The sequence below is a fragment of the Dreissena polymorpha genome, chromosome 2 (genome assembly GCF_020536995.1).
Source record: "Dreissena polymorpha isolate Duluth1 chromosome 2, UMN_Dpol_1.0, whole genome shotgun sequence".
NCBI lineage: Eukaryota > Metazoa > Mollusca > Bivalvia > Myida > Dreissenidae > Dreissena > Dreissena polymorpha.
Genome location: NC_068356.1, coordinates 1,012,828 through 1,026,859, shown reverse-complemented (window position 1 = coordinate 1,026,859; position 14,032 = coordinate 1,012,828). Strand labels below are relative to the sequence as shown.

The 14,032-nt window shown below is 37.6% G+C and overlaps 1 protein-coding gene across 1 annotated transcript in view; it reads left to right on the top strand.

The window, feature by feature from the left end:
* The window catches only part of LOC127865508 (uncharacterized), an 80,231-nt gene that overhangs the window by 6,615 nt on the left and 59,584 nt on the right, over positions 1 to 14,032 (top strand). The window contains exons 2-3 of the mRNA XM_052405358.1: positions 1,977 to 2,193; positions 10,337 to 10,448. Of these exons, the coding sequence (XP_052261318.1) occupies positions 2,020 to 2,193; positions 10,337 to 10,448 (286 nt within the window). The 5' untranslated portion in view covers positions 1,977 to 2,019. The remainder of the gene's footprint in view (positions 1 to 1,976; positions 2,194 to 10,336; positions 10,449 to 14,032) is intronic.

The window sequence follows — 14,032 nt, the reverse complement described above, 5'->3', positions numbered from 1 at the left end:
ACTTAATTGGATTGCCTTTATATTACAAAACTCCTTCAATATTAAGTGCAGTACAAACAAAAACAACAACACTGCCTGTCATTGTTGTTTATTTTTATGTGTGGTAGATTTATTGTAAATAGTTTAAACTACAATAATATTAAATTAAACATAAATAAACAAAGATCTGACATACCATTCAAAGTAACAATCAATAACAATTTAAAATATGGAATTTTAGACATCAAATAAAATAGATATCACAGCTTTTTTCAAGCACTGTCTCATTTGTTCATTAAGAAAATGAAACTATACAAATTCAAATATTGTTTAAGCCTGAGTCAGTCTGCAAAATGAACCCAACGCCTGATTGCCAGTGCGATGAAATCTCGGCTCTGGGTTAGAAAAATTGAATATAGATCGCCTGAATTGCGATGAAAAAAAATCTGAGATACTAAACCAATAAATTATCAATAAACGCATTTCGATAAAAATTCTTACACACAGTGACACCTTTTGGTTACTTCCCTTAGTTTTCTATCATTAGAGATCTCTTTTATATGTTATAGAGAGTGTAAAGTCCGGTTAGCGTATTTAAAATGTTGTAATTATCTCAATTATCAAATCAATTATTTTCAAATCAATTATTCGCCGATAGATGATCGCTGCTAAGGTTTCAAAATCAACACTGGATCACTCAACAAGTTGATATGGTTTGTTAATAGTGGGCAATAAAGGGATTAGCGGTGGTAATTTAAGCCAGAAAGCGCTTGAATAGCGAATTTTATTGTGAACCTATTGAACGTATTTTGTTTTTTAAAAATTTCGTGACAAATTGTGTCTCATCGGGACACTGGGACTAACGCCCCAAAAGCAGGATTGTCCCGCCAAGATCGGGACGTCTGGCATGTATGCCTTTTTTGTCTTTTTCCAGTATTAAATGATAATCCTGTATAACAATAATAATTATTCTTTGTGAGTTAGTTTTAACCTATTTATTTAATCTCAATTGCATAGAAAGCCTAAGGCTTATTGGAAACGCTCTCGAGTCCGTTTCCTGGGACTAGAACCAGTACTTGGTGTCTATGGGGGAAATCTAAAGAAAGCTCCCACATTGGGGATCGAACCCATGACCTCCGATCACTAGGCGGACACCATAATCACTACATAACGGAGACTGCAAAGTGAAAATGGCTATGTGCAAACAGCATAAAACCAGAACAGCCTAAAATAACTCTCAGTCTGTTCAGGTTTTATGCTGTTTGCTACCCATCAGTATCTAAGGGTTGGAAATAAAGCCTTTACAATTTTAATCAAGTAAGAAAGGTTTTTAATTAAATTTAACTTTCTAAGGGACTACAAATGCGTGAAAATATGTATCTAAGTGGTAAAGGATTAATTGTAAAAATGCTGTAACTAGTACTTATTTTAAAATCAATATTACTTACTAAAAAATGTTATACTAACTTATATTCAATACTGAGCACACACACATAACCTGGCCAAATTTTTACCCTGCTATTGACCTCATTTTGTTCTATTACTTCTTCAAGTGGACCATTTGATCAATACTGAAAATGCTTTGACAGGTGGCATCAGCATGTATTCAGCACAGCATCCTATTTTATAGCTGATTATGTATCATATTCCCAGTGTTTTTTCCCTGCAAAGCCACTTCAAAAATATCCAAATTGATGTTTGTACTTTCAGGTGTTAGAAATACAGATGGTCAGTCCAAGAAATAAAACGTTCTTAAGTTGTAATTTTAATTTAATTAACAAGTTCATAATTGGGATTTTCTGGTTAATGTTAGTTTCCTCACTAATAATTCAAATTTCATAAAGCAAAGTATAAAATTTTGTGCAATTTTAAAGTAAATTTAAGCTTATCCGGATTTCATGAGTATAGCTCATATTCCCAAAATCATTTGAAAAAACCTCTTTAAGTACAGATGAGCTGCGTTGCATAAAGCTGTATTATATATGTGTGTGTTTCAGTCCCCAGCCAGCTTCTAGCTCAGAGGTTCTGGCCCCTCTGAAGATGAACGATGCCGATCTGATGTCCAGCCTGTACACCAGCTATGCACACAACCTAGCGAGCTACACGAGCACGGAGAACCAGGCTCTACTAGAGCAGCTGCAGTCACTGCTCAAGTCTAATGGTGCAGCACAACACAGCGCTGGACTGGCCACCAGAAAACTATCTACTGATCAGGTATAGTGCTGGCAGAAGTTGGTTGCTCTTAGATGTTTTGGGCATCTAACAAAAATAAACAGTGTCTGCTAAAGTCTCAAAACCCTTACTGGCCTGCATATCTTGAAAACTCTTAATAGCACAATGTCCAAATTACTGGCTAGTCAGTCATCTACAAATATAAACTTGATCTGAATTCTTTAGCCAGGCGCGCAAATATTTCTTGGCCTGGTGAAGTTTTGCTTGCTTCTTCCAAGCAGGGGTGTGATTTTTTCACGAATTTCAGGGGATCGGGTTGTCCCAGGGTTATTTTGAGATTTGCGTAAATTCTTTTTAAAAATGGGGAGAGGGTACGACCGATCCTGCGGACGTATTTCATTAGTGGCCCGAAATATCAGCGGCCTCCTAAACCTCTGCACATATTAAACTAGTAGATTCTGTCTTAGCATTTTTGTAACAAGCGATGTCATTGGCTGTCGTTTCCCAATCTTCCAATTAAAATAAATATTTTAAAAATGTGTTTTTTATTTATTGTTGTTTCGTTTGCAAATGGTGCTTTTGTGAAGCAAAAATCAAAATTACTAAAAGAACGAACAAATTTCATAAAATCTTAGAGATTCGAAGATAAGTGAAAAAGAAATTGAAATGGGAATGATTAGAAACAACAGTGAATATTAATCAGAAAGCAATAACACTTCTGAATCAATATGTAAGATCGACTGTCCTGGCAAGGCAAAGTGAACAAAGCATGAACTACTTGAACTCCCATGGTAAAGTGTCATTGGTTTAACAATGTGACCGTGTATACCATATTTGCGAGGTAAAGCCATAGAGCTCAAATGAAGATGGCCAACATCGTTCACAGGAATTGGATCACATATTGTTTTGATCACTGTTTACATTGGACAATAATTAATACAGTCTACTCTCGTTATCTCGAAGTCGGCGGGAACAAGAAAAAATATCGAGATAACAAGAGCTCGAGATATCGGATTAGGCTTTTTCAAAGAAAAATGAGACGAAAATTTACCTCGTTTTTAGCTCGGCGTTTTCGGAGAAAGCCTGCGGTTTTGTCATAGCCAGCTTGCTGTCTGACGTCCGCCGTCTTCGTCGTGCTAATACCTTTACATTGGCTCTAAATTCAAAGTGCTTCCACATACAACTTTGAAACTTCATATGTAGATGCACCTTGATGAGTTCTACATGCCACACCCATTTTTGGGTCACTAGGTCAAAGGTCAAGGTCACTGTTTAAAAAAACTTTTAAAAAAGGGACATATAATAGTTTCACCTTTGCGGTGGGCGGGCCGGTGGGCAGGTGGGCGGCGTCGACAGCAGTTTCCACTCTCTAATTCAAATAGTTTTCATCTGATCTTCACCAAACTTGGTCAGAAGTTTTATCTAGACAATATCTAGGTCATGTTCCAGTATGGGTTATGCCGGGTCAAAAACTAGGTCACAGGGTCACTTAGTGAATTTCATGCATTTAGCATGGTTTCTGCTCTCTAATTGAAGTAGTTTTTATCTGATCTTCACCAAACTTGGTGAGAAGTTGTATCTGGACTATATCTAGGTCAAGTTCAAATATGGGTCATGCCGGGTCAAAAACTAGGTCACGGGGTAACTTAGTGCATTTCAAGCATTTAGCATGGTGTCCGCTCTCTAATTGAACTAGTTTTCATCCGATAATCACCATACTTGGTCAGAAGTTGTATCTAGACAATATCTTGGTCAAGTGCGAATATGGGTCATGCAGGGTCAAAAACTAGGTCACAGGGTCACTTAGTGCATTTCAAGCATTTAGCATGGTGTCTGCTCTCTAATTGAAGTAGTTTTCATCCAATATTCACCAAATTTGGTCAGAAGTTGTGTCTAGACAATATCTAGGTCAAGATCAAATATGGGTCATGCTGGATCAAAAACTAGATTACGAGGTCACTTAGTGCATTTCAAGCATTTAGCATGGTGTCCGCTCTCCAATTGAAGTAGTTTTCATCTGAGCTTCACCAAATTTGGTTAGAAGTTGTGTCTTGATGATATGGAGGTCAAGTTCAAATATGGGTCATGGTAAAGTTATCAAGTTGTCCAAAACCTTCAAACCGGCGTATCTTGTGACAGTTTGGCACTCTTGTTTAAAACTGCACCCATAGCCGAGCGTGGCACCGTTATGCGGTTCTCTTGTTAACATTTAAATACCTGCTAAGTGGTCTATCTAGCTAACTAAAGCCGTCACCGTATGGCATAATACTTACAATGGTGTAATAACATTTTTATGCTCCCCGAAAATTTTCGGGGAGCATATAGTTGCCAGTTTGTCCTTCCTTCCTCCTTACTTCCATCCGTCACACTTTTGTTACAGTTTCTCATAGGACCTTCAATACTTGACCGATCTCTTTCATATTTGGCATGTAGGTACTTTGCATGGACCTCTACCTTTTGATGAGGTTTGAGGTCACTGGGGTCAAGGTCACCGAGGCTAATAAAAGACTTTTAGGTGGTTATTAACACATAGATTGACAAAGCGCATCATCGGGGAGCATTCATCAGTTTCACTGATATTCTTGTTATTTCGAGATATCAAATTATTCGAGATAAGAAAATCAAGATATTTGATGTTTGATTTAGATAAAGAAGGAAAAAAGTTGGGACATTGCGCTTACCTCGACATACCAAAATAATCAAGATATGCGATGGCGAGATAACGAGAGTAGACTGTATGTTAAATGTGAAGTTAAAAAGGTTTTCATAAATAAATACAGTTATGAAGTTTGAGAAGGTGTTTATTTAAATGCCTGTTTTCAGGTTTTCATTGCATAAACCCGCGAATCACGTAGTCAAAATCAGTAGACAGAATTTTTCTCCCCTCCGACTTCACGTCAATCACACTCCTGTCCAAGGCTTTATGGACTTTCGAGAAGACATTGCCCGTTTTGGTCTATTGGTATAGCCAAACAAGACTTCATCCCATCAGAAGATGTCTTCAAATTCATGCAGTTTTCCTTACACAAGTGAAACTGACCTGTAGAAATTTCAGTCCCAAATGACAAGTATTTGTGACTTCACATGCAAGTTATTTGTCAGTTTGGTTTTCACGTAAAGTTTTCATATAGGAAGAGCTTATTTCCCCAAGCCTTGATATAGAAACTCCTGTTTTATGCTTAGAAAAATAATTTGAGATATACTACTCATCCAAATATTGGTGTTTATGTAATGCTCTGGTTATTGTTAACATACAACATCGTCATTTCACTGTTTCTACTACAGTAGATTCCACTAAATTGAATATCGGATAATCGAATAATTCGGTTAATTGAATAGAAATTAAAAACACCAAACCATTTGCATCTCTTCCGCTTGTAAAAACTCCACATATTCTGATAGGAAATATGGGGTATTTCGGTTAATTGAAAAGCCAATTTTCTATTGCACAATATAATCCACACTATAATCCAGCAAAGAATTTCATAAATTTCCAATGATACGCATTGTATCGACGATTTTGACAGACACACTCAATTGACTGCCTTTGTTTTCATTTCACACCATGCATGTATGCAGTGTCTGTCAAGCGTCACGTGACTAACAGGTGTAGTATGTAAGTACCATTCAAACACTGGGGTCTCCAGTGTGCAGTCAGGTGCAAACTTTCGAATGCAAACTGTCGAGTAACACACCTCAACAGTTTGTTGTCGCTTAGAAACAATAAAAGAGTGTGTTGCTGATTAGAAAAAAACTGTTGACATGTTTTGCTCAACAGTTTGTAATCGGTGATGGAATGTTACACTTTATTCTCAGTTCGTGTATATAAACCTACACAACTGCGTCACAGTAAATCATAACTAAATATGATGTCAAACAATAAATCAAAGTACTGACAGTACTGGTGTGACGATGCTTTTGAAGAGGATGGATATAAAACATCAATTTAAGTCTATCTATATCAACAAAATTGTGTATGTTGATACGAACATTTGGGTACGATAAAAAATTTGGGTACGAAAATTTTGGGTACGAAAAAAAATTTGGTACGAAAATTTTTTGCGTACGAAACAATTTTGGTACGAAAAAAAGTTAAAGGGGTACGGGGAAGTAGTACCCGTGGGTAACTTGACCCATTGAGCGAAACTGGGAGGCGGGTCACATTCTTGTTCATTAAGTATGGCAATACCTTCATGATGATTCTCGAAAGTAGGTATGAGCACATAGCCGGACCATGTGAGCTCAATCGTATGAGCACTTGACTATCCGAGTTCGCCCATGAACATATGGATAAGTTAACTAATAGCGAAATGACCTTATACATGTATATGCTGAAATCTAACAATCGAACGAAATATAAAACATGGTATGTACACTTAAGTGGTTGTGTAATTTCTGTTAGAATATCGTATTCAATATGTAAATTTTAAATGATTGTGCCCGCACTTGAGTTTGTTGCCTTGTTTGAGTCTATACGCGCCTAGGCTGCACCCAGTCTGTGTATTTGTGTTTTTCCAAGGTAATGAGTTACCTCCGCGCTGAGGCTGCATAATGTTGGGACCCGGAGTGTGTCCAGCACTCCTACCTTATAAGATTAGATTGACGACAGTTGGGACGAATTTTGAATGATAGCTCCGGAAAAAAACACCTGTCCGGAATGGTGACCACAAAACAGACAAAATATAACATTGCGCCGGGAGGGGGAATCGAACCGGTGTTGTAAAGATTAAAAAGCGAATGTCCATACCACTGCGCTAGCGGGACGGACAATTACGCAAAGAAATGTTGTTATATCTATATATATTATAGCAGTGCAGCGTTTACAATTTGCAGGTTCGAAATTGTTTGCATTCTTTAGTTTTGTGATCACGTAAAAAGTTAATATTACATGTTTTATTCGCAATTTATTTACTAAATCGAGAACAAATATCAAACGAAATAGAGAAAATATATAGTTGTTTCATTAGTCCATAAAAATAAAATGGATGTAAAATACTAAATTTAAATTAATGTTCTGATACACTTATTGAATCTGTTTCCCCAGGATATGCTGTTCTATTAATATTTACCTTTATCAACACGAACGACAGCTCTGCTAGGAGAATGTTATCAATGAAAATCAACGAGCAATCTCCTACGCAGTGGCGAATGCCAAGGGAAGTAACTGAAAAATCGAGTTATCTCAATCGGACTGGCTCGGTCTTTTACATAGGTTCCCATTGTGAAGATTTTTTTTACTGGTTATCAAACCTTAGACGACGCTGTTCCAGCATCGTCAAAAACACACACATTTGTCAAAACATTGCAGTCTTAACACTGCTGATCATGTTTTCACAATAACCAAAATTAAATCCAGTATTGACCAGATTTTCCGGTATATCAGTACACAGTACATTATCTGTTTCAATACTATTACTAAACTACCTGAAAGAGCGTAACGTCAAAGATACAGCATTCTCCTCGCCACAAAGTTTTCCTTCGACAGTGTATATACACCCACGCTAATTTTCGCGCGCTTTTTACCAGGACAATACATGAGCTATAGATGTTGCTAGCGTAAGCGTTGGGTAAGCAATAAAATGAAAATGGGAAAAATCATTACACGCACCGTATGGCGTGACATTGTACATTGCCGCATAGTTTTCGCTAGCTTTTTGTTGGGGGCAAAAGAAATACATGTGGACATTTTATTTAAAGCTAGAAAGTGTGTTTTGGATTACAAAATTTGTATTCTCATTTGGGAATTCAACAAAACATTTATATTATATTAAAAATGGATTCAATATTTAATTCCAATATAAACTTTTTTAAAGGCTTTACGTGTCAACAATGTTTTGATTATGCATAAAAAGCACAATTTCCAGGAGGATTACACCCTGTTAGTGATAGCATTGAAAATATAACTGATTCAGTATAATTAAATACTCCGGATAATTGAATATTCGGACGTGGCAAATGGGCTATTCAATTAAGTGAAATCTACTGTACAGGTATTACATTTAAACTTAAAACATGTCTTAAGAATCATCATGTGCAAGGATAAAAATAGGTGGTTGCCTCATGACCAAGGGCAGATAGATTTTGGCTTTGACAACTGATTTGTATGCCCCCCTTTGAAGAAGAGGGGAAATATTTTTTTGCTGGGTGTTGGTTGGTCGTTCCTTTCGTTGGGTGACCAGTTGTTTCCAATCAATTACTCGTTAACGAATTGACTGATTTGCTTGATATTTTACATTTGCATTGTCTTTGGACAGTTGATGGCCCCTATTGAAATTGCGGTCACTAGGTACAAGGTATAAAGGTCACTGCCACAATAAGTGTGAAAATTGTTTCCGATTGCCTTGGACAGTAGAATGATGTTCCGATTGAAATTGGGGTCCCTAGGTCAAAGATCAAGATCAGTGTCACAATAAGTTGGAAAATGGTTGCGATCAATAGTCAACAAATTGACCAATTGGCTTGATACTTACCATTGACTTGACTTTAGACGGAAAGATGACCCTAGCACAATCGGGGTCACAAGCTCAAAGGTCAAGATGATTGTCACACTAAGTATCATTAACAATCAATAACTCCTTAACGAATCGACCAATCGGCTTGATACTACACATGTGAATTTGCCTTTGCTACTGTGAATCAGTTAAAATACTCACCTGTTCAGGCCAATGATATCATTCAATTCAAGCTCATAATGGGACAGAATGTATTGAAAGTGCATTTTATCATGTTTTTCTATAATCTATAATATTTATGCCCCCCCTTCGAAGAAGAGTCCGTATGTTCATATGTCCGTCCACCAGATGGTTTCTGGATGACCCCTATTGATATTCAGGTCACTAGGTCAAAGGTCAAGGTCACGGTGACCCGAAAAAGTAAAATGGTTTCCGGATGATAACTCAAGAACACTTATGCCTAGGATCATGAAACTTGATAGGTACATGTAGATTGATCATGACTCGCAGTTGACCCCTATTGATTTTCAGGTCACTATATCAAAGGTCAAGGTCATGGTAACCCGAAATAGTAAAATGGTGTCCGGATGATAACTCAAGAACGCTTATGGCTACGATCATGAAACTTCATAGGTACATGATCATAACTCGCTGATGACCCCTAAATGAATTTGAGGTCAAAGGTCAAGGTCATGGTGACCCGAAATAGTAAAATGGTTTCCGGATGATAACTTAAGAACGCTTATGCCTAGGATCATGAAACTTCATAGGTACATTGATCATGACTGGGAGATGACCCCTATTGATTTTCGGGTCACTAGGTCAAAGGTCAAGGTCACGTTGACCCGAAATAGTAAAATGGTTTCCGGATGATAACTGAAGAACGCTTATACCTAGTTATAACTTGTTAATTACCTCATCTTCAAAAAATATTAGGAACTCAAGACATGCACTCTTTGTCTTGGTAACCAAAGTTGTAAAGGTGATTTTTAGTTCAGCTGTTTTCGGAGGACCCTAGGTATTGTCATACAGTGCTCCAGCTAGGCCTGAATCGAAGGGCGTACCCCCCGAACCCCCGCCCTGCCCCCCCGCCCCCTCAAAAAAAAAATTCATAAATCTCTTATTACATTGTAATTAGTTTAATCCTCATTGTAGACATGAGGTTGAACGGTTTCATAATAATGGGAATAATACAATTATTTATAACATATAAATTAACATGCAATAGGAAGCATTCCAGAAACACCTGGGCGCTCGAACGTGCCCTTTTCACAAAATACTGCGCGTCAAAAGTGCCCTTTTAAAAATATACTGCGCGTCGAAAGTGCCCTTTTGACAAAAAAGCACCCCTGCCCTTTTCAAATCCTAGCTGGAGCACTGGTCATAGCTAGCTCCTCGTTTCGTCCAGCATCCGCCTCGTGCTAAAACCTGAACATTGGCTCTGAAAAATCAAAAGGCTTCCAACTACAAATTTTAAACTTCATATGTAGATGCACCTCTCCTCTACATGCCGCACCCATTTTTGGGTCTCTAGGTTAAAGGCCAATTTCACTGTGACCTCTATAAAAAAAAAAATCTTCTGATAAGCTTTCCTTTATTCACAACTGCACCCGCAGCCAAGCGTTGGCACCCACTTTGCGGTGCTCTTGTTATATTTGACTGTTTGGCTGGAACTTGTGGCCTCTAAGTCAATGCTTTACTAGACGTAAGAGGTGGTAAATGTCTGTTTACAGGGCATGGATGGTAACTGTGAGCGTGATGACGGTGTGAGACCAAGCTGCAGGTTCTGCGGGAAAACATTTGCCCAAGCCAGCTACATCAAGGCTCACGAGAGGCTACACACAGGTAAGTGTCACAGTGAACTCTCACTAGCTATATATGTGGAAAAACATGAAAACATTTGCCCTGGCAAGCTACATCAAGGCTCATGAGCGGCTACACAGGTTAGTATCACAGTGAACTCTCACTAGCTATATACATGTGGGAAAACATGAAAACATTTGCCCTGGCAAGCTACAGCAAGGCTCAGAGAGGCTACACAGGTTAGTGTCACAGTTTATTCTCACTACAATGCAACTCCAATATATTGCGGTTGAAGGGGTCCAAATATTGCGACCACGATATATCTGGCGTATAAGCATAGTTTGGCAATCTAAAAACAATCTATTTACCTACCTTATTGAATTATGTGTTGTATCCATATGTTATTTACTGGTATAACACAAAACATTATTCAATGTTAGTATTTTCAAATGTGTATAAGTGATTTGCATTCCGAAAACTATTGCCAAGTTTTATTGTTCAACTTCAAGAAAGCATGCACAAATTAGACCCCCATGTACAATATGACGTCATTTATCCTCATCGAAAGCATGGGCAGCTGGGCTTTAATAGTAGTGCATTTTGACAGACTGACGCATCTTTTTCTCTTAATTTAAATAAAGTAGTTTATACTGCATCTAAAGCGCAAAGATTGTTGAGATAGCTGGTCAGAATTGACTTGTGACATTTACAGTTGTAATTGTATACCACACCTTCATGTGTGGACTGGTGTGTATTCAGCAGTTCAAAGCAAATTCAATAGAGATTGGTAACCACGAAATGACCTGTTTTGTTTGGCAAGTGGGGTTATTGTTTATCGCAGTACACAAGTGTGAAAGTGATGTACAATGAAAGCAAACAATATGGACAAAACTGGATTTATCAATGTCCGATTATACAGAAAATTAAAGTGGGTGAATAACTGGTGAAATACTACTACTAGCTTGGAACGATTTTTATCTCAGCATATTCTCAGATAAAACACACATGTCATTTGAGAATCATAGTCATCAATTTTTTTCGTAGCCATACCCGATTTGCAATATATTTTGTACAACGCGATATAACAGATCGTGATATATTGGAGTTACAGTGAAGCTATACATGTGGGAAAACATGAAAACATTTGCCCTGGCAAGCTACATCAAGGCTCACGGGGGCTACACACAGGTAAGTGTCACAGTGAATTCTCACTAGCTATACATGTTGGAAAACATGAAAACATTTGCCCTGGCAAGCTACATCAAGGCTCATGAGAGGCTACACACAGGTAAGTGTCACAGTGAACTCTCACTAGCTATATACAGTCATGTGGGAAAACATGAAAACGTTTGCCCTGGCAAGCTTCATCAAGGCTCATGAGAGGCTACACACAGGTAAGTGTCACAGTGAACTCTCACTAGCTATAAACATGTGGGAAAACATGAAAACATTTGCCCTGGCAAGCTACATCAAGGCTCACGAGAGGCTTCACACAGGTAAGTGTCACAGTGAACTCTCACTAGCTATACATATAAGTTTTCATGGGGTAAAATGGTTGGTCCTGTGGCTGCATTTCTTGTCCTCCAAATTAATTTTCCAATTTTTTGTTAGCTTAGCTGAGCACAATGTGCTCAAGATGAGCTTGTGTGATCCCATTTGACTCTTTAACACCCCAGAGAAAATAGTTATATAATTATTGTCTTATCTTCATGAAACTTGGTCTGAACATTTTCTCAATAATATCTAAGCTGAGTTGGAAAATGGTTCTGGTATGTGGAAAAATATGGCCACAGGGGGGCAGGGCATTTTTCCTTATATAGCTGTAGTAAAAACTTGAAAATTCCTTAGACGTCTTATTTTTAGTCCAATCTTCATGAAACTCAGTCAAAACATTTGTTGACAGTGATTTTTATTTTTCCCAATTGGAAAAAGTACAGGTACTGTACATAATAGGAAAAAATAGCTTGGAAAACTATGAAATGGTGAAAATTCACACTGTGAAATCTTCAGATTTATTGTTTTTCTCAGTGGGGCAAAGGGGCATGATGTATTTCTTTCAAAAAGGTCATTTAAAACTTTAAAGCGCAGTTTAAGCAAAAAAGGGAAAAAATGTTCCGTTAATACCAGGTTTGGGAAAAACATCTAATCATGCACATCAGAGGCAGTTGTGGGAAAAACATAAAAATATAGACAAGCACACTTAATGGTAATTGATGTATTTAACTTACTTAATATTAATACATTTACCTTGGAATGTCCAAGTTTAAAAAATGGCTGCGTTCCGTTGGAAAACCTAGTCAACAGGGCCCCGGGGGCGGGGCAGTTTTCCTTATATGACTATAGGTATTTTCTATAGTAAAACCTTCTTAACATTGTAGAAGTCCCATGCTAAGTCCAATCTTCATGAAACTTTGGAGGAGCATTTGATCAAATTATATCTGTGCCAAGTTTGAAAATGGATCCAGTTTGTTGAAAAACATGGCCACTCGGGGCAGGGCTATTTTCCTTATATTGCCTTTTCCAACATGGCAAAATACCGTAACAATTAACAGGCCTGACTAGCCTACGAGAAGTAAAAATGTACAAGCCAGTTGAAAATTTTACAGGCCTCAATTATAAGTGTTTAAAATTGTTGCAATAATCCAACTCCCAGCTACTGACCTTAGGGCTGTACATATGTACTCATAAAAGCATTCAAGAAGAACCTGTGTTTGACCCAGTACACTGCAACGCTGATATATCGCGTACTGGTATATCGCGCTGTCCAATATATCGGGTTTTTGCTATGGCTCCCGACGAGCATGATCACTAAATGACATGTTTTAATCTGAGAATTTGCTAACATAAGAAAAAACTGGTTCTAGCTAGTATTACCACCCTATATTTTGCGGCTTACTACAATGGCACGCAGTGGAGCGTGAAAAACAGTCGATAAGTGACAGTGTTGTTTACACACGGTTGGGGTTGTTTTTAACACTTAAGAAGTAATCAATTAGTGTCATTGCAAAGGTAATAATGGTAGTTTACTGGTATGAATTTCTTTGTCCTGATAAAAAGCGCGCGAAAATTGGGGTGGGTGTATTTATTTGTAAATAAACATTTCGTAGCGGGTACAAGATTGAGATAACTTAATTCCCATGAAAAGTTTCGTTGTGAATTTCAAATAAAGTACCGCGGTATCCAGCGAATTATGTGGCATTGACCTTTCCTCTTAATAAAATATAATTCAAACATGCTGTATCATTACCGTTACGCTGTTTCAGTTCCTTCATTAGGACTTTAATAAGGGTAAATTCGAATCTATGCACGATTATATTTTATACGATTTTATGGCAAGAATTCTTTTTAGCTGATTCGCGAGTATTTGTACATGAAAATAAAAAATATAATTTACATTTTCTTTATGAAAAATACATATACGTATGTAGTTATGCAAATGTAATGTAGAATTGGTTTGCAATTATTACTATACAAATATGTAGCAGCGCCGTATATAAAATGAAAACATTGGGGAAATTTGACAAATTAACCGCATTACAATTAAGTTTCTCGAGTTATATCGCGCGCCGGATATATCGCGAACTTTGGACCCCACCGACCGCGATATATCGGCGTTGCAGTGCACA